Source organism: Pleurodeles waltl, chromosome 3_1 (assembly GCF_031143425.1).
Source record: "Pleurodeles waltl isolate 20211129_DDA chromosome 3_1, aPleWal1.hap1.20221129, whole genome shotgun sequence".
Lineage (NCBI taxonomy): Eukaryota > Metazoa > Chordata > Amphibia > Caudata > Salamandridae > Pleurodeles > Pleurodeles waltl.
In genome coordinates, this window is record NC_090440.1 from 609,643,513 (window position 1) to 609,665,163 (window position 21,651).

The 21,651-nt window shown below is 44.4% G+C and overlaps 1 protein-coding gene across 1 annotated transcript in view; it reads right to left on the reverse strand.

Moving 5' to 3' along the window:
* LRRC56 (leucine rich repeat containing 56) overlaps positions 1-21,651 on the reverse strand; it is a 623,145-nt gene that overhangs the window by 128,973 nt on the left and 472,521 nt on the right. The window contains exons 12-13 of the mRNA XM_069223062.1: positions 7,292-7,413; positions 2,537-2,724 (exon numbers count right to left, since the gene is read on the reverse strand). Coding sequence (XP_069079163.1) covers positions 2,537-2,724; positions 7,292-7,413 — 310 coding nt within the window. The remainder of the gene's footprint in view (positions 1-2,536; positions 2,725-7,291; positions 7,414-21,651) is intronic.

The following is a 21,651-nucleotide window of genomic DNA, read 5'->3' on the forward strand; positions in this document are numbered from 1 at the left end:
CAGACAGCAGGGCAACAAGCAGGGCAGCGGTCTTTCCAGCAAAGCAGTTCAGATGAGTCCTTTGGGCAGCCAGGCAGTCCCTCTGGCAGAGTCTAGTTGTAGGTCCAGAAGTGTCCGATTTGGTGGGGTCAGAGACACAGTATATATACACCCAAAAGTGCCTTTAAAGTGGGGGAAACTTAAAATACTGGTTTTGAAGTGCACAAGTTCCCCTTTCAGCCCACACCTGTCTGCCAGGAGCCCTGTGGATGGTTATCAGTTTTTTGTGTGAGGGCTGGCCACTGGCCTTTGAAGTGTAAGTGAGAGCCCCTCCACCCTTCCTGCCCAAGGACACCCATCTATATGCTAATGAATGCAGATGCAGCTGAGTGTCCTGTGTTTATGGCTGTCTGGATGGAATGCACAAGCGGAGCTGTCAACCAGCACAGACCAAGCGAGGATTGGAGACAGGCTGTAAGGCACAGATGGCAGTTAAGTGCAGGGATATGCCTACTTTCTCCAGTAAGTAGGATTTCTTACTACCGTTCTAACCATAACAAATATGACAAATCTACTTGTATAAGTATATAAGGAAATTTCCAATGCTAACCTATGAGCGGAGCAGACCTCACAGTAGTGAAAAACGACTTTGGGAGCTTTTCACTACCAGGATAGACAAAACTTTTAAATACATGTCCTGCCTTTTACCTACATAGCACCCTGCCCTATCGGTTACCTAGGGCCTACCTTAGGGGTGATGTGTAAGAAAAGGGGAATTTAAGGCTTGGTAAATACTTTTAAATGCCAAGTCGAAGTTGCAGGGAAACTGCCACATAATCCTGGCAATGGCAGACCTGAGACATGGTTAAGGGACTACTTATGTTGGTGGCACAATCTGTGCTGTAGGCCCACTAGTAGCATTTAATGTACGGCCTTGAGCACATGGTGTGCACTTTACTAGGGACTTACAAGTAAATTAAATATGCCAATTGGGTATGAGCCAATGTTACCCTGTTTTAGGGAGAAAGAGCACATGCACTTTAGCACTGGTTAGCAGTGTCCAGAGTCCTAAAGCCAACACAAATTAAGTCAGAAAAAGAGGAGGAGGAAGTCAAAATGTTTGGGGGTGACCCTTCAGAGAGGGCCATTTTCCAACAATTATTGATATTACTAGAGGGGTTTAGTCTTGCACAATATATGAAAACAAAGGCTAATACTGTTCACCTCTTTTCTCCCGTAATAGGACATTTTACATCTTATGAGGCAAATGTCAGAACTCATAGTGTTCCACAAAATGGTTATAATACGCTAGGGGGCTTATTTACAAGTGACCTGTGCCGCTGATGCATCACTTTTTGTGACACACTGGCAGTGCAGGCTGCTGACCCATAACTACGAGGCCACGCAAAACTACTTTGTGTGGCTTTTCATGGCCTTGTAGATATCAAGTAAGGCAATGCAGCTCAGGTAGCTGGGTTACCTTTCTTTGCGTCAGGAAGGCATTTCCATGGGTGTTGCATGAGTCTTTCCACGCAATATCCAAGGATTTTGACGCATTCCCAGATTTACAAGTGTTTTGTAAACCTAGGAATGCATCAAAAGCCTACGCCACCACAGGGCTGGTGTAAGTGTGACGCAACGGGAAGAAATTTCTTTATTTCTCCCCATTCCTTCCTCTTTCTATGTGTGCTGCAAAATGCAGCACACATAGAAAAAGGAAATCACCTCTCTTGACTGCTTTTGTTGAGGAAGGTGCCCCTTCCTGCACAAAAACAATCATCCCTGCAACGCAGGCACCTTTGCACCATGGTGCAAAGGTGCCTGCGATGGCGCATGGCAGCAATTTGTGCACAGGGGAAAAGGTCAGGAATGCGCTGTATCTTGTAGATATAGCACATCCCTGCCCTTTTGTTTTGATGCAGGGCTGCACTGCAGGAAGGTTTGGGGCACTGCCGTGCCTCAAAATGTTGTAAATGAGGCACTAGGTTCCATAAATCCCATCAGTACAAAGATCGCACAGACCACTGTCTCAAGTTCTACAAGGCTAGGTAGCTGTGCAAGTAGTCTGGGACCAGGCCTGCTATTCTATATTATACACAACACTGGATATGAAATCAGGCCCTTATTAAAGCATACTGCAAACAGCACTTTAAATGTGTGATCTATACTTGACACTGAAGCTTTATCGTCCCAAGGGCACAGATGAGACACTACATCAGTGGCTGGTGCAAGGTTATGGAATATGAGTCCAACAGGCTGTTCAATAGAATTAGATTTTTGTTTCTCTCGAACTACGTGAAAAGTTTATATGAAAAATTAGACATGAAACAGTGTGCTCTACACAGTAATTTTCAATGTCCTTAGCAAGGATGCATCAGTCGGTGCTAAGTCTCAGAGTTACAATTATCTGACTGATAACATAAATATAAAATAACATAACAGAGGAGGTTTATACCTGTAACAATAATCGGAACTGACAACAATTTCCAGGAATCACAAGTAAAAAGACATTTGCAAAGACAGGAAACAAAGAAATGTAGGTGTGTTCATAACCTACCTGCAGGAGACTTGGGAAGAGGGGAATAACATGAGGAGTCTGATGAAACTCGACTGCTACAATCATCATCATATGACTGCAGCAGCTGTTCTTCGTAGCCGTTGCTGAGTCTGTTTCCATCTTCAATATCATCATGTGTTATCCTCAGCACCTGGGGTGCCCTTTCCCTTTCAATAGCTTGTATGCGTCTGACAAATTTAAAGTGAATACATAACAAAGATTTGTTTGCAAGCAAAACAAAAACACATTTCACCTGTATATTAGTTTGATCAATAACTGCACAGAAACCATTTTTCCCTTTGGGCCACAATATAACAGCATCAAATAAACTGTTAGTACACCAATTGTGGCCTTACTAGTGGCTACCTGTTTCTGGCTGACATCACAGTTTTCAGGTGGGGTACTAACTGTCTGACCTATGACTCAAGGCATTTGAATTATAAATTGTGCTGCACAGCAGTGCGGTATCCTCTATAATAGGACCAATAAAATAGGTTGTACCATTTGACCACCACCCATGGATTACATGGGCTGATCAGTATTGCCTTTGTCTTTAGCAAGGATAGATAACGAGTTTGTTGTGATTAGTGTTAATAGCTCATCACACATCTCTCTGAATTCTAGTGACATCAGGGTTGAACAAAAAATATTCTAGTGGAGAAGCATTCAAAGGCTATACATTAATTAAAAACTAGGGCCCAAAGTTATGGGGAAATGATGGAGCGTGACGCTGCGCCAAAATTGGCAGCGCTGTGCTCCATCATTTTCACAACGCAGGGATTAGCAGTATTTAAGTGAATATGGCGCACCCAAGTTGTCCTCTGCGCTGGAGCTAAATTTAGCTGCCAACGCAGGCATTCTTGCAACATCGTGCAAGGATGTCTGCGTTGAGGGGTGTGATTGTTTATGGACGGGAAATTGTCCCTTCCTGCACACAAACAATCACTAATGGTGCTTTGGCACTTCTGTGTGTGCTGCAAAATGCAGCACACACAGAAGGGCCAAAGCGTAATTTTCAAATGATTGTTTATGTGCAGGAGGGGACACCTTCCCCCACATAAACAATAATTTCTGGCATTTTGCACAAAAAGTGGTGTTACACCTCTTTGTAAATATGGAGCAGTGGTGAAGTGACACCTCAGTGGTGCTAGGGAATTATGAATATGCCTGTAGATTCTTAATGAGAATGAGAACACATTAATGAAAATGTTAGCTGAGGTATAGTTTGGGATACTGCCTGGCAGGTGATAACAGGTCACATATTTGCCAATACAAGAACATTTACAGTTTATTTGTATTTGTCTAGAGTACCTCTCCATATACACGTTTCATGCGAGAATTTCATTCGGTAGAATGGAGTTTGGTGCTACTGTGCTCTGGTTGTCTTTTTTATGAGAAAGAGAGAAGCAGCACTTGACTTCTGAGATAATCTGTGATGAGATATTTTTGGAATACATTTGTAATCTTGACGAAAAGCTTACCAGAAAGACTTTTTGGAGTCTTGTTGTGCATTAGAAGCTTTGTCTGCATGACTGCAAGGGGAATTTGAATTCACCATAAGATCATTGGAAACTCGAGAACTGATTATTAAGTGATTCTTCCCCAAAAAAGTGGAATATCTGTTTGCCTCAATGGCAGCTGAATTGCTTTCAAGCTCCTCAATGATGTCCAGCAGACAGAGCCTCCTTTGTCTCTGCCATCCAGTCTACCTGAGAGCTGTGGCATCTCTGATGGCTTTGAATTCCAATTTTCACCCAATGCCAGGTCTACTGGATTCACCCTGGACACCAACCACACCCTAAATGAACACACTACCAAGTAAACAAAGATGACATGATACCAGCTCTCTCTAAAGTGACACCATCCCAGAAAGCGACCTCAGAACTGTTGTTCAAGCCCTCATACTCTTGCACACCTGTATGGTGGTAACTGCTTGCTCCATGATCTACCAGAGTCTAAAATGGCCCTCTTAAGGACATCCTACTGGTCGGAGCAAGTCTCATCCAGGTCCTGAAATAATAATATTACATTAGCCCCATCCTGATGGAACTCCAGTGGTATCTCAGGCTGCCTTCAAAACCAGCTGCATCATATAAACATCCATGACAACCAGCAATCCCAGACATCTTGCTGACATTTTCACCATCTCCTGTGGCTCTCAGCACCATCACAGCAAGGGCATCATCAGCCTAAAGTCAAATGTGAAAAAGAAAATACAAAACAAAACCTTCTTCATCTATGCACCCAGAATCTTGAAAAACATACCAATTTCTATTAGGGTCACTTCAACCTGCTCCAATTAAGAAAAGAGCTGAAAATGTGCTGTCTTTAAAGAATACTACATCATGAAGCAGTAACTGGACACTTATGTTCTAAGAATTCAGCTACCTCCCCAATCACTTATTGACTGTATTTTGCCTTTTGTCCAGTTCAGAGCTCTGCTGCCCTTAAGCTAGGTTCTCACTATACAATATAGTCTTATAACCTGCCATAGCGGGCTATGCCGGCCATTAAAACCCCCCTCCAGCCCTTAGCAAGTGAGCAGGCCTTTAATGGCTGGTATAGCCCAGCTACGATGGGCAATAAGGCTATAAGAATATTCCACCCCTAGAGGGCTGAATGTTCTAATTAGCGAAACAAATGCCTCACGTAGCCTGAGGGGGTTAAAATCCCCTCGGGCTTAGTGAGGCCTTTGTTCACAGCAACAGCTGTGAAAGAGACACACTGGCATGTTGGAGCTCCAGGCTTCTACCAGCCATTATAAGCCCAGGGCACTCAGCATTCCAATGTTCGAATACCAAATAAATAGTGGATATAATATGCTCAATCTAGGGCGACTGTCACAATAAGTTTGACATGAAATACTCCCATCCTTGTGTGGGAAGCTTCCGTCGAAAGACAGCGTTTGTAACATGCAGGGCTCAAATGTGAGTACTGACAATGTACACTCACTTTTGGGATACATTCTCAGTGCCGACAGCTGGTTGTAGAAACTTAAAAATCCTTTGCTGCTTTGTCAGAATATCTGTCATGTTTTTTTTTTTTACCATAATAACTGCTCCTTCCAATGGGATAGCAAGCCACATTGATGAGAAATCTCTGCCCAGGCAGCGTAGAACCCAATAGGTGACAGATTTTCCTACATTATTGTGACAGAAGGTGTGCATCTGTCATAATTGCAGGCAGAAATGTGGGCATCAAAATTCTAAATCAGCCTATAAATCTAGAGAGAAGTGTGCCAAAAGGGCATTGTCTAAATGTATTTCAGAAACTCTGTTGGACTGTGGATTGCTGAAAATGTTAAGAACGGTACAGGAGATGTAGAAAGAGTGTGCAATCAATTTCCCTAAAAGAATAATAAACCCACTGACTGCTTTTTGCTATATGGTCAAGTAACTATGTGATTGAAAAAGTTACATGGCATTCCCAGTTTCTAAATCGCATAGCAGCATGGGGGCACTTGTGTTTTCTATTCCTGTAGTAGGACCATACTGTAATATCTCACAGCTCAACTGTAGAACTACACCTCAATGATCCACTCCATCCTATCAGGGTCAGATTTAACTTTCAATCCACAGCAGGCACTGTAATACCTAATGCCACTCATGCACCAAGCAAGCCCTAAACCCCCTCTCTTCCACTGAAAACTCTCCCCAACACCACTACCTGGCACTACCTGGGAAAAAACAGAGTGAGTTTACATGTTTTGACTTTTGTTACAGTTACTCAGATTTCTTTCTGACTGGAAGTGATTCTACAGAGATCAAGTATTTTTTGATTGGGAGACAGTCTCACTCTTTTGGACTCAGAGGAAGCTAGTCATGCACGGGTCACTGTTTTGTAATTTAGAGATCTTATGGAATACTAGGGCACAGTAGTGGTGGTGGTTGGGGGAAGGGGAAAAAGAAAATATTAAGGACCTAACATGGCCAGCCTACCTTAGTTCACATTTCTCATGGTGTCAGTGTTTCTTTCCGTGAGATGCCTCCCATCTACATAGCAGAAACTGCTTCATTAAAAATAAACAGCAGTACAGCAGGATAACTATGTCGTGACAGTGTGACAGATATTTTGGTCCAAATTGGGGATCTGTCTTCAGAGAAAAACCTAATACCTGCCATCCCAGAACCGTTTTGCCAGTGTAGAGGACCACATCGTACTTTTCCTGCCCAGGACTGCCACGGTGTGCATGGAAGATCCAAACAGAAAAAACACAGTAAACATGGCAACGTCAGTGGGGGATGCAAGACATGGACAACCTGAACAGCTGGCGGCTGGCCCATTATCACCCACTTCTAAATGGGGGGGTATGCGTTCAGTTCATATCTCTAGGTTATACATCAATAATTAATTTAGCCACCTCGGCTAGAGCTAACCCTTAATGTAAGTCAGGCTTGCTTGATTAAGCTTGGTGTACATGACCCTGAATTTGGGAAAGAAAAAGGGGCTTTGGTGAATATTTGAGAAGGGTCACAGTTCAAATATATAGTTCGCTAAGTGGAAAATTGATTAATGATACACTGCCACATCAATGGCTGATATGTGACAAAACCGAATGCTTACATTTCTGCCAAACTATGTGTCATTTCTTAGAAAACTAGAGGATCTGGTTTTTCAGTATTCAATGTCAATGTTCGTTTGTCATGTGTTGGAAAACTAAATCACCCATATGTCAGTAAATTCATGAATAACGTGCAGTTAGTGCAACTCCCTACCTAAACCACCCTGTCCGAGTACAATAAATAAAAACCTTACTGGGTATGCATCTCTCTCCAGGTTTTAAGCTCTGCAAAGATGTCTTCCCGACTGATGTTTGCCGCATCACACATAGGCTCAGGATTGGATTCCAGCTGCTTCAGTGTGTTCACTGAGGAAGACTAATAAAATAAAGGAAGTCAGATAACATTTCTCAAGTTAACCTCAGAGACCATAATAAATCATCGCACTGTAGCGCATTGCTCCAAGTTTTTAGTTTTGGCTGACAACAGGTGTTCCAAACCGGCGCTGCATTAAACCACTTCTTCCCTGGAGCAAATCAGAACAAAAGACCCTCTCCACAATAAAGAGTGAAGCCACATAAACAGCAGTGCGACAGATCACAGCCCAGGGAGACCTACAATAGGTGGGATATAGCTAGTCTTGTATCTCTGAGACAAAGAAACAATGTGGGAGGGCATACATACATTGGACACTTTAATACAGTTGTGAAACAGTTTGAAGGCACAAAATAGAAGGTTTGGAAATAGCACTGCCCTTTAGTAGTTTCAGAAACTATCTAAAGTATATCTAGAACGCTTATTGCCGTTTGAACAAACAGCATCAGATGAATGTTTAAAATTATGCTAATTGGGACAAACTACCATGGATATCTTTGCACTGATTGTAATTGGCATCTATAGAGAACCAATGCTTATTCCTGTTGCACCAGGAAAATAATTTTGTGGGAGTATTCTACCCTGGCCCAAAAACACACTAAGGCCCTCATTACAACCTCAGTGGTCTTCTCAGCTGCGGGCGGGTGCCAGAATACCGCCAGGTAGTCCTGGCTCCCTATAATGCCTTTTCCATTGGGCCAGCAGACAGTAACAGTGTTACCGTCCGCTGGCCCAGCGGAAAAGTCACATCAACATTGGTGCCGGCTCGTAATAGAGCCAGCGGCAAAGCTGATGTGCAGCGGGTGCAGTAGCACCCGTCGTGCATTTCACTGCTCAAAATTTGGGCAGTGAAATGCGCGAAGGGGCTGTGCCTGGGGGCCCTTGCACTGCCCATGCAAAGTACATGGGCAGTGCAGGGGCCCCCAGGGGCACCCCGAGTCCCCTTACCGCCAGCTTTTCCATGGCGGTGTCTACCGCCGTGGACAGGCTGGCGGTAAGGGGAGTCGAAATCCCCAGGGCAGCGCTGCCCTGGTGGATTAGGACCGGTATACCGCCGGTTCCGGCGGTATTACTGTGGCGGAACCGCCACGGTCGAAATGAGGCAGGCACACCGCCAGCCTGTTGGCAGTACTACCGCCACAATAGCCCTGGCGGTCACCGACCGCCAGGGTTATAATGAGTGCCTAAACCTCTCTATGTAGATGAGACTAATTGTAGCATAGTCAGTCACACATTCATCAAAGGCCCAGCTGAAGAACAAGTTATTTACCTTTGGTTACCCTCTTTCTTATAAGCTCTAACCGCAGATTCCTCACCTTGTGAATTCTACCCGTGTCAAACTTGATTGGAAACTCAAAAGCAGTACTCCTGCATGCAACTAGATAGCGTCATTGTGCAGCTCTGCGCCAACGCTGTCCCGAAGTGATGAGCAGAGTCACATATAAGCTCCAACTCTGCTCACTAATATCAATTGATTTGTGAGGCTGTCCATGCTTTTAGATACAGAGCCTATTGTCAGATTGGCACAACTGTGTGCAGACCTTTAAATTTGGGTCTTTTAAGATGGAAAATAAACCCAGTTCACAGAAAGGGGAGGCAGAAGGTTTGGTGAGGAATATACAGTTAGGCAGAGAGTGTTACCGAAGGTAAGTAACTTGTTTTTCTGATGGACATTTCTAACTGCAGATTCCTCACCTTGAAAATAGATATCATGGTAATTCCACTCAGATGGTGGGCCAGTAAACTGGTTCAAATGAAAATGTCACACAAGACTGAGCAGTCAAAATACCCCTCTCAACAGACCTAGCTGTTGAGGCAGTAGTGCCTCATGAACATATGTATCGAGTCCACAGTTGTACCTGATAATTGTCCAGAACCCTCTCAAAGCTGCTTCTTCGCCAGTGCACAGCAGACCTTTATGCAGAGAAGAAAATAAGTTACTTACCTGTAACTGTAGTTCTCAAGTATTGGAATCTTTCATAGATTCACATGCTTGAATCATTCCCCGTCGTCGAGATGGGAGCCCCCGGCATAATTTACACAAGCAGTGTTAAGATATATTAACAGAGAAAGGCCCTAGGCCTCTTCAATTTAACAGTCTATCAGAGTCATTTTGTGAAAAGGACCAAACTTGAGCATCCACCAATCAGGTGACAGCACCCTCTAGAATCCTCCTGAGAGAAGCTCCAGCACCTCAGATTTTTCAAGCACAAGTGCGTACAAGATAGGAAAAAAGAGAGAGAGAGAGAGAGAGGTGAAGTGAGCTTCTCCGGGGAGGTGGGTGGGTCGCATGTGAATCTATGAAAGATTCCAATACTGGAGAACTACAGTTACAGGTAAGTAACTTATTTTCTTACTCCAGTATTGGAACTTTCATAGATTCACATGCTTGAATCAGAGTAGAGAGCAGTAGCTATGCACATTGTATTATACTAACATATTTGATATAAAACACGTTGATAAATAAAACATCATTATATTACTGTATATAAATCTATGTAACTATAAAGGCATACACCTGTATATATATCTATATATATATATATATATATTATATATATATATCAACACATTTACATATATATATATATATATACATACATACATACATACGTACATCTCCAGATCGACAGAGCAAAAAGTATCCCAAAACACGTATGTAATATGAATACTATCATTAAAAATGACCACTTATCTGTCTGTCACAATGTTCTCTTTACTCTTGGTTACTTTCTTTTTTTTTTTTTTGACTGTGTAAGCGAATATAAGTGATATAAACAATGTGCATTCCTGTTCTAGGATGGAGGGATGTAGAAGAGATGGCTCACCTTCACCTGAAGAGATTCCTGAGAACCGCTTGACCCACTGCTACCTCTCCCTGAGATAGAGATTCCAAGCAGTAGTGTTTTGTGAATGTATGACAGCTCCTCCATGTTGCTGCCCTACAAATGTCTTGTAGTGAAACTCCGGCGAACAGCGCCGCTGACGATGAGACTGCCCTCGTGGAGTGAGGATGTACAGGTGAGTGCAGAGGTTTACCCGCTGCTTGATGGCAGAAGCGAATGGCTGAGACGATCCATCTGGAAATACTCTGCTTGGAGAGTGGATGTCCTTTTCTAGGAGCACTGTATGCTACAAATAGCTGATTAGAGCGTCGAAAAGATTTAGTTCTGTCCAAATAGAATTGAACACATCTTTTAACGTCTAAGGAGTGTAATGCCCTCTCAGTCGCAGTAGATGGATGAGGAAAAAAGGATTTGAAGACTAAAGGTTCATTGATGTGAAAGTCTGAAGGAACCTTTGGAATAAAATGCAGATTAGTCCGCATTAGCACTCTGTCGTGTTTAAGCTGTAGGAATGGCTCTTGAATGGAGAGAGCTTGCACCTCGCTGACTCGCCTAGCTGATGTGAGAGCTACCAATAAGGCAAACTTCCATGAAAGGAACTTGAGAGAAGCACAATGGATCGGCTCAAACGGATGTTTCATCAGTTGTGCTAAGACGATATTTAGGTTCCACGAAAAAGGTGGTCGTCTGAAAGGAGGGAAAACTCTGAAAAGCCCCTTCAAGAACCTCTTAATCAGACGAGAGGAGTAGAGTGAGGGTGAAGCATCCGAGCGTCTGTATGCAGCTATCACTGCTAGGTGAACTTTAATGGAAGAATATGCCAGGCCAGCTTGAGCTAGCTGCAATATGTACAGTAATATTTCCTGTGGTGGTGAGACTAATGGGTCAATCTGCCACTGATGACACCAGTCACAGAATCGTCTCCATTTACAATAATAAGTCTTATTGGTGCTATACGCTCTGGCTTTTGACAAAATATCCCTACACTCCTGTGGAATATTCAAATGTGCGAACTCCCTGTGGTCAGGAGCCATGCTGATAAACGCATCGACTTCGGATCCGGGTGCCAAACCTGCCCTTTGTTCATTGTTAACAATTGGGGTAACGGCTTCAGCAGAATGTGAGGTTTGATTGACAGAAGAAGAAGTTCTGCGAACCAATGCTGACGCGGCCAATACGGAGCTATTAATATCAGAGTGCACGGCTCTGCTTTTATCTTCGTGAGGACTCGTGGGATCAACGGAATTGGAGGAAAGGCGTAAGCAAAGATGTCTGACCAAACTATCGAAAACGCATTCCTCCAAGATCCCTTCTGGTGATGCCAACTTGCGAAGAACTGGCATTTGGCGTTGTGCTTGTTTGCCAACAGGTCTAGTGTTGGTGTTCCCCACTGGGAAAAAATGTGGTCCACTGTTGACTGGTCTAGCTCCCACTCGTGGCAGCTCGACTTCTGCCTGCTGAGTGTATCTGCTGTCTTGTTGTTTATTCCCGGCAAGTGTACAGCTGATAGTGTGATGCCCTGCTGCGAGGCCCAATTCCAAATTGTTTGGGCTTCTCTGGAGAGAGTGAGAGATCTTGTGCCTCCTTGTTTGTTGAGGTAATGCAGCGTTGTGGCGTTGTCTGTCCTTATTACCACTTGCGATCCTGAGATCTTGGGAAGAAACGCCTGTAGGGCAAGGTACACTGCTCTGAGCTCCAGCCAATTGATATGCATTGATGCCAGATGCGGTGGCCATCTGCCACTTACTTGCAGATCCTGTAGCACAGCTTCCCAGCCTTCCAGGGATGCATCTGTAGTTTTGGTCCACGGAGCCGGCTGCTGTAGAAACGAAAGGCCGATTGATAGATGATGCCTTATAGACCACCATCTCAGAGCCCTGAGCATTGTTGGAGTTATGTCTATCTGATCCTCGAAACTGCCTGACACCTGGAGCCATTGACGATTCAGTTGCTCCTGTAAGGGGCGCATCTTTAGACGGCATAGAGGAACTAGAGGTATGCATGAAGACATCATGCCCAACAGAGACTTGAACAAACGGACAGTAACCTTTTCTGTATGGAACTTGTTAGAGTCAGTAACCTTTGTTGCCTCTCTAATGTGGGACATGCCATGGTGGATTGTGTGTCCAGTTTTGCCCTAGAAAGGTAATACTGCGTGCTGGTAAAGGCTTGTATTTCTCCCAGTTGAGGTTGGTTAGTAAGGAAACGCACTTTTTTGTTGATCTGTGCGCCCCTGCGTATGTCTTTGCCTTTATCAGCCAATCGTCTAAGTATGGAAATATTTGGTGTTTTCTCCTTCTGAGAAAGGCTGCGATTGGTGCTAGACATTTGGTGAATATTCTGGGAGCTGATTTCAGGCCGAAAGGAAGGACACAGAATTGAAAATGGCTGCCGGCTATGGTGAATCTCAGGTATTTTCTGTGGGCAGGGTGGATGGGTATGTGGAAGTATGCGTCTTTCAGGTCTAGTGTAGACATGAAATCTCCCTGGTTGAGGTGCAGGAGGACGTCTTGTAGGCTGATCATACGGAATGATTGCTTTTTTAAGTAGGTATTTAGCTCCCGTAAATCGAGGATTGGCCTCCAATCCTTCCACAATTTTCGAATGAGGAAGAATCTGGAATAAAATCCTGTTCCCTGCTGGTCTTGAGGCACCTTCTCTTTGTCTCCTTTGAGAAGCATTTTTTCGATCTCGTTTTTGAGTTGTTGAGGGTATCTTGAAGGAGTCCTGCGGGGGGGAGGGAGAGGGGGTTGGATGGAGGTAGTTGGGTAAATTCTAAAGTATGGCCCCGTTTCACTAATTGGAGGCCCCACTTGTCTGATGTGATGGCTTGCCATTGTATGAGGAATAGAGATATCCTCCCGCCCAGACTGAAAGGAGGAGAATTGGATGTAGCTGGAGCCTCGGATGCATCAGGCTCTCCGAGCTGAATCTTTGGCCGGGCGGGTTGAGCGTCCACGACCTCCAGGTCTACCATAGGCTGGTTGCGGCGGCTGCCTCTGCCGGTAGTACTGGCGATATTGTTGGGAAGAGGAAGGGCAGGTGGAATATCTGTACTGTTGATATCCTCCTGTGTATGAGGGTTGGCCACGCCCTCTAGGTCGAAAGGAAGACTTTCGATATTGCAGGGTCCCTAGTGACCTTGCTGTGTCTGTGTCCAATTTAATAGATTGTAAGGCGTCATCAATGTGTTTCCCAAATAACGCCTGGCCATCAAAAGGTAAGTCCAAGATCTTATTTTGCACCTCTGGACGGAAAGAGGTAGCTTTAAGCCAACCTTGCCTTCTAAGAACTGCTGCACCAGCGAGCTGACGAAAAGTAGTGGTTGCTATGTCCATTGCACAGTCGATAAGTTCTGCAGACGTGCGTTGACCCTCCTGTACAGTTTTGTTTGCCTCCGATCTTGTATCCTCCGGCAACTGGCTAATATAAGGTGCAATGTCCGCCCAAAGTTGCCTATCAAACCTAGCCAATATAGCCAAAGAGTTGGCAGCTCTTACCACTAGGCTAGCCATAGAGGAAAATATTTTACCTATATTATCTAACCGTCTACCCTCTTTGTCTGGGGGTGTGGAAATCGGGGCAGAAGGATTCTTAGATCTTCTTTGTGCTGCCTGTGCCACCACCGAATCCGGAGGAGGGTGTCCAGTTAGACATGCTGGTGCATCGTCCGGTGCTTTGTACTTCTTATCTAAACGAGGCAGTACTGCTGTAACTGTAGCCGGATTATGCATGACCTTTAGACCCTCTTCCCACAGGTAGTTGACCATCGGGATAGAGCGCACGGATTTCTGGAAAGGCTCCTTAAAGTCGTATAGGATACAGTCTGCTTGCTTGGTTGGCATTGGCAAAGCAAAATGTTTGGCAGCCCTTTCTAGAAGATTGTGAAACCCTCCTATGTCTTCTGGTGGGGACTCCACCTTACACTGAGAAGGAGAAGGAGGGGCAGGGATGATGTATTCGTCCCACTCGGAGTGAGTGTCCAGGACCTCCCCTTCTTCCTGATCTCCCTCTGAGATGTCCGTGTCCTGAGGAAGTGTCATATCTGGAGTAGCCACATTCGCAAGAGGTAAAGAAGTTGGCCTCTGATGTGGAGTGGTAACCCCAGAGACGGGCGTTGGGGGAGGTTGTTCCCCTTGAGGGGGAAAGCGCCTGCTGTAATCAGCCAACATCGCTCTCAGGTCAGTCAATAAGGAGGATGGAATATATGCTCCCTGTTGGTATTGCTCTTGTTCTGTATAAAATTGGGGGTCATAGGCTTCCTCATACTCCTCCTCTTCCTAATACTTTACATTTAATTGAGATGGACTATGGGCTGCTCCAAATGGCCCCTCGTCATCAGAGTCTTCGTCTCCCTCTAAAAGGTGCACTGGAACGAGGAATGACACCTTACAAGGTGATGTATGTGTTGGCGTCAGTTTTTCCACACTTTTTTGATGTTTCTCCCTTGTCGACGGTGTCGTTGACGGCGCATATATAGACTTCGTCATGGGTGGTGTCGTAGACGCTGAGCGCACAGAGATTTTAATAGAAGAGAGTCTCACCGACGAGTCTACCGTCGACGAGGTCGTTGTCGACAGTAGGGCTGACACTGACATCAGCGCCGATGACGATGTGTAGACAGTCGTCGATGCTGATATCGTAGCTGCAGTTCTCGTTGACGGTGGGGTACCTGTCCTCGTCGACGTTGTCGTTGGCGGAGCCGTCGACGGTGGAAGCGCAGAACTGGATGTCGTTGTCGGAAAAGTACTCACCGACTGTACCGTCGACGATGAATCCGTCGTCGACTGTGCTTTTTTCGCAGTAACAGAGGATGGCTTCTTAAAAGGCACAGATGGTGGTACAGAGGAAGATTTTCTGTGCCTCTCTGAACTGCTAGAATGACCTCTCTCCTCTTTCCTGGAAGCTTTCTTAGGAGAGAAAGATGGGCTGCAGCCCTTATAAGACCCTGAAGCAGTCTTTTTGTGGGCTTTCCTTGAGAGTTGGGAGGGAGATCTTGAGTCTGATCTCGCCCTCTTTGATGATCTTTTGGATGTTAAAGAGTCATCACTCTCAGAGTCAGAAACTGGATTTTTTCTGTGTTTTAGTTTCTGCAGCCATATCAATAATCTGCCTTCCCTATCCTTTAAAGTCTTAGAGGAAAAGGTACGACAAATCTTATAGTCTTTGGCTGAATGATCTGGGTAGAGGCAGTAAATGCAGTCCTGGTGAGGGTATTCAGAATGAAGCCTTTTCTTTCCACAAGTCTTGCAGTCTCTGAAAAGACCCCTCTTCTCCTTGTCAGACATAGTTGGAAAATAGTTGACAAATCAAGTTAGATAAGTTTCTCTGAGAGAAAATGCTGTTGAAAAGGTGTGAAGAAAGAGCAGAACTCTGAGAAGACTCCCTAGCACGACGTGCGGTAGAAAATCTAAGGTGCTGGAGCTTCTCTCAGGAGGATTCTAGAGGGTGCTGTCACCTGATTGGTGGATGCTCAAGTTTGGTCCTTTTCACAAAATGACTCTGATAGACTGTTAAATTGAAGAGGCCTATATATCTTAACACTGCTTGTGTAAATTATACCGGGGGCTCCCATCTCGACGAAGGGGAATGATTCAAGCATGTGAATTTATGAAAGTTCCAATACTGGAGTAACAATCTATCCGCAGACGGTCCATTTTTGCACTGCCTTGCAATTTTTTGCCCGCAGATCACTACAAAGAGTTAATCGTCAACCTGATGTGTTTTGGTACTATCTATACAAAAATTATGTCTTCCACCTCAGAGGGATGAGGTGGAGCAAAGAATGCCAGAAAGGTGATAGCCTGCCCGACATGAAATGGAATTTCTACCTTCAGGAGAAGGGAAGCTCAAATCATCAACACCAACCTATCTGGGAAGATAGTTGTAGAAGGTGGCCTGGCAGAAAGACCCTGCAGCTCACTCACACGCCCTAGTCATGCCAAAGAGAAACAGCACCTTCAATGTCAGTAGATGTAATGCAGAACTGTGCAGTGGCTCAAAGGGGGAACGCATCAAAAAAGCGAGAACTAAATCACACTTTTGCATCACAAAGGATTTTGGAGGAAATACAGTTGTAAACCTTTCAAAAATCTTATTACAACAGGGGATTTAAATTAAGAAGGCTAATTAGGCAACTGTAAAAAAGCCACTAGAGGTAACAAATAGCTGATAACAGTGCCCACAAGGCACTGAGGGTAGACCTGAGTGCCCACAAGGCGCTGAGGGTAGACCTAACAGCAGAAGTTCAACTGGAGGACCCTGCATACCCTCGGGTCCCAAAGACATGCCAGAGATATCCAGTAAAATGTTAAAGTGGCAGAGGATAGCCTCCCTGAAGGCCTCTACTTGCTGCCATGTCACAGATGGACCTCGAAACTAGGGATACATCAGGACTAGGCTCTGAACCGGCTCCGTTGTTATGCTATGTGATAGGATTCATACAGCGCATGGCTGCCCAGGGGCTTCCCAGAGCTAGGTGAGAGCTAACTAATCAAAGGAAGGGCTCAACGTAAAGCAACATTACATGGGAAAGAGACAAGCTTTAAGCTTTTTTCAGAAGCTAGTTTCCTCCTTCAAATGCCTTAGATTGTAGGACATTGAGTTTCAGAGTTTAGGTAACTCTCAAAGTTGTTAAAAACTGTTGGTGAGAAGATCATAAAGATCTAGTTGGAGAATAGAGGGAGAGGAGATCCCTCATTTTCGCTGGACCCTTATTATGAATAACTTTGTGCGCAAGGCACGGGCCTTTAAACTTAATTATCACATTGTTAGGCAACAAATGAATATTCCCTTATGGCCTCCCTCAATGATTCACAATTAGGTATTCTGAGAAGAAGTCTGGCTGCCGTGTTTTGGATTACCTGTAATCTTTTAAGAACAAATGTTAGCAAACCTAAAAACAGCAAGTTCCCTTAGTCCAGTCGGGAGACCACCAAGGACTGGATAACCGTTCTTTCTCAGTTTTCAGGAATGAGGTTGATTATCTTCCAGATCATTTGAAGTAAACCAAGGCAGGTAGCTACAAGTTGTTTTGGCTGGGCATCCATCCCTAGGGATTTGATCCAGCCACAATCCCAAGCTTTTTATTGTAGGGCTGTGGACAGGTGAGGGACCCAAGCATCTAGGCCAATCGATGGACCGGCTGAGGGGAAAATTGTTTTCCAGAAACATGAGGTCTGTCTTCTCACCATTTAGTTTAAGACAACAGCTGGACATCCACTTAGGCACTTTTCCAGGCAGGGTGCTAAAAGTTGATTTTCCATGTTAGGGCCATTTGTAAAGGAGACAACCAATTGAGTGTCGTACCCAGAGGAGACGAAAGATAGCCCAAATTCTTGTACAATGTTAGCTAGCAGACGCATATTGATGTTAAATATAGTAGAGCTGAGGGACGAGCCCTGTGGCACCCGCACTTAGATGGCACGATATCCAAGAAACAGGAGATTTCAATTATTTGAAAGGTTCTATCGTCCAGGAGAGACGACAGCCACTCCAGGGCTCCATCTTGTAACCCCCACTTCTCTGAGCCTTCTTACCAGCACTGTGTGATCAACAGTATAGAAGGCTGCACTTAAGTCCAAAAGAATAAAGGCTGCAGTGCTTCCTTGATCCAGAAAGCTTTTGAGTTCCTCTGTCACTACTAGAAGTGCTGATTCTGTGCTATGCTGTGCATGAAAACCCTTTTGAGAGGGATGTATGAGGTGATTCTCTTCTAGGAAGCGTGCCAAAGTGCCACTGATGTGTTGTTCTAGCAATTACCCTATCCCAGATAACAGGGAAATGGCTGACAGTTTCTAGGCATAGCTGGATCAAGGTGAGCCTTCTTCAACAGTGGTCTAATCACTGCATGTTTCCATTTCTTTGGCACCGTCCCTGATCTTAGTGACAGATTCAACAGAGTAACAATAGAGGGAAGTAGCACTTCTAGACCCATGGATAGCATGTTCAAAGGAACTGGGTCTAGGGGAGAGCCTGACTTGACTTTCCTGATTAGGGCACAAGTGATCTCATCATTGACCTCTGGAAACTGTGATAAGGTAGCCAAGTGGGGAGGATAAGGTCTTCCCAGGCTATAGGTGCAGCTACATTGCCCACCAATGAATGATAGATATCCAAAACTTTCTTTTGAAAAAAAGCTGCTAATTCATTTAACTGATAAATAGAGGATGGCAGTAAAAAGTTACCCTGCCCACTAACTATAAGGGATTTGACAATCTTGAACAACTCCTTCAGAGAGTTGGATGCCTGACTGATCTTCCCTCATAAAACAAAGCTTGAGCTTTCTTAATTTCATTATGATAAACTCTTATGGTCTGTTTGTATTCAAACTTTAGCTTAAGGTCATAGTATTTTCTCCATGATCACACCAAGGCGCTCTTCTTGTGCTGCTCTTGGCATCTTGTTTTGAAAAGGGGATACTCTTGTCTAGTGATCGCTCAATCCATTGTTCCCACTGACTATAAGCTTCATCTATGTTCTCTCTTAGCTCTGGTCTTGAGACCAGGAGGATATTCAGCCAAGTTGTGGCGGAGAGCTTGAACCACGAAGGGACAGAAGGGACAGATTGTGGAGTCATATTAAGTGCTGATTTAGTTAAAGAATTCTCTAAATGGGAAGGGATGAAATGATGATCTGTCCAGGGTACGGGGTGAGGTTGTTCTACCTGAATCTTTATATCATTGCTAAGAACAGCGTCCAACGTATGACGTGGCTCATGTGTAGGGGCACAAACTTTTTGGATAAATTGGACTCTTTCTAAGTCAATTAAAAATCTCTTTACAATCGGATTGTTTATCTTGTCCAGATGTAAATTGAAATCACCTAAAATCATGATAAGACTTTTCTTGATAGCTAGGCTAGCTAATATCTCAGGTGTAGCTTTCATTAATGGCTGGCTGCAACCTGGGGGTCTGTAAATTAGTACATCAGAGAAAGCATAGGTGGGGGAAAGTAAGTTATCAAATTGAAGATTCTCACAGACAGGAACTGGTAGTGGGGATGTTACAGAGCTAAATTCTTCTTTTTGAATAACAGCGATCCCCTGCTGCTTTTGTGTGATCAAGCCTTCTTATATAGTAACAAGGTGGAAGAGCCATCACCAGATTGGGGCCTTTGTTTTCATTTAGCCATATTTCAGTTCGAAAGAGGATGTCCAAACATTCTACTTTTAGCAGTGATCTAACTTCTATCTTGAGTTTGGGAAGTGCTATGCTATTGATCACCGTCATCCTCCAAAAATGCTTAGTAGTGGGTGAATCTTCTGTCCCCTCCTTGGAAGGTAGTGATGGTGTATGAGTGAGGATGGATTTAACTCAAACTTGCAGTTGAAGCAGCGATGACCCATTCCATCTACCTGATACAAGTCAACGGGTGGGCATGGTAATTTTCTACGTGGCTGTCTGCAGGCCATTGGTTGCTCACTTGTACAACTTTTAAGACAGAGATAAGTTTGGCCAGGATTCCTGGCCCCTAGACCCGTTTGGGCACGGACAGGCGCAAACGGGCTTGCCTTTGGTGCGCCTTCGGCATGCCACTGGCGCACCCGCTGCCTGTGGCTGCTGGGCGCCCATTTTACTACTGCCATAGCAATGGGTGAAAGTAAAACTACTAGAAAGCCAACCTCCCATGGACTCTATGATTTCAGAGGTGAAAATTGCCTCTCCATGATCCCCAGCCCCTGGGAGCAGTCAAAACAACAATGTGCAAGTTTCTCCTAGTACTCGTTCAACAGCAACTACAAACTTCCCCGGTATTCATTTTAATACCAGGTAAAAAAGATCACACCACTAATACAATAAAAATAAAACCTAATTGCTTAAAACAGTTTTTAAAAGAGCTTCAGCAAAAACGGCTACGGAGCAGGGCTCTCACCTGCGCGTCCGTCTCACTGCCGCCATAAGAAGGGGTGAAAGTAAAACCACTAGAGAGGCAACCTCCCAGCGACTCTATGGTTTGAGAGGTAAAAATTGCCTCTCTATGATCCTCGGCCGCTGGGAGCAGCCAAAACAACAGTGTGCAAATTTCCCCCCAGTACTCGTTCAACAGCAACTGAAAATTCCCCCGGTATTTTTTTTAATAACAGGTAAAACACATTGCACCACTGATACAATAAAAAATAAAACCTAAATGCTTAAAACTGTTTTTAAAAGAGTTTCAGCAAAAACGGCTGTAGAGCAGCGCTCTCACTTGCACGCCCGTCTCACTGCCAACATAAGAAGGGGTGAAAGTAAAACCACTAGAGCACCAACCTCCTGGCGACTCTATGGTTTGAGAGGTAAAAAATAGCATCTCTATGATTCCCGGCCCCTGGGAGCAGTCAAAACAACAATGTGCAAATTTCCCCCAGTGCTCGTTCAACAGCAACGAAAAAATCCCCCCCAGTATTCGGTTTAATATCAGGTAAAGAGATTGTACCACTGTTACAATAAAAAATAAAACCTTAGTGCTTGAAGAACAAGTTACTTACCTTCTGTAACGCTTTTTCTGGTGGATACACTAACTACCTGTGGATTCCTCACCTTATGAATTCGATCCTTGCAACAGCATCCGACGGAAAGTATTCTTCCTAGCTTTCTACGTCGACGAGGACGTCATAATGGCACGGCTCCACGCAACTCCATCTGACGTCAACGTGCCAATAAGAGGTCCTCGCCGGCGTACTGACGTCAGTTTTACCTCATTTTTTTCCGTGCCTTTACAGCTAGCAGGAGTAAACCGATCATAAAAATTGAAATATATAAATATATACGAACACAAAAATCTTGTCCATTGAAACCATATATTTACATTATCACCTCAAAAGCATGAATATACCAAAATATATAGACAGATATATACAAATATATAAATATAAGAAGAATTATTAATCAAAAAACTGAAAGATAAGAGTGTAACCAGGCAGGCAACGGGGAGGCGGGAGGGACCGTGAGGAATCCACAGGTAGTTAGTGTATCCACCAGAAAAAGCGTTACCGAAGGTAAGTAACTCGTTCTTCTGATGGATACAACTACCTGTGGATTCCTCACCCTATGAATAGAGTCCCAAGCAATACCGCACTCGGTGGTGGGTGCCCGCCTGATTACACTAAGAAATCCTGCAATACCGAACGAGCAAAATGACCGTCCCTCCTCATCTCAGAGTCTAAACAATAATGTTTCACGAAAGTATGGAGGGACGCCCAAGTTGCTGCTTTACATATATCTATTAACAGAACTCCTCTCGCTAGAGCCGAGGATGTAGATTTAGCTCTAGTAGAGTGGGCCCTGATACCTTCAGGAGGGACCTTTTTTGCCAATGAGTAACATATCTTAATACACAAGATGACCCACCTGGAGAGTGTTCTTTTCTGAACCGCTCTGCCCTTTCGCTGTCCAGCATACCCCACAAACAGTTG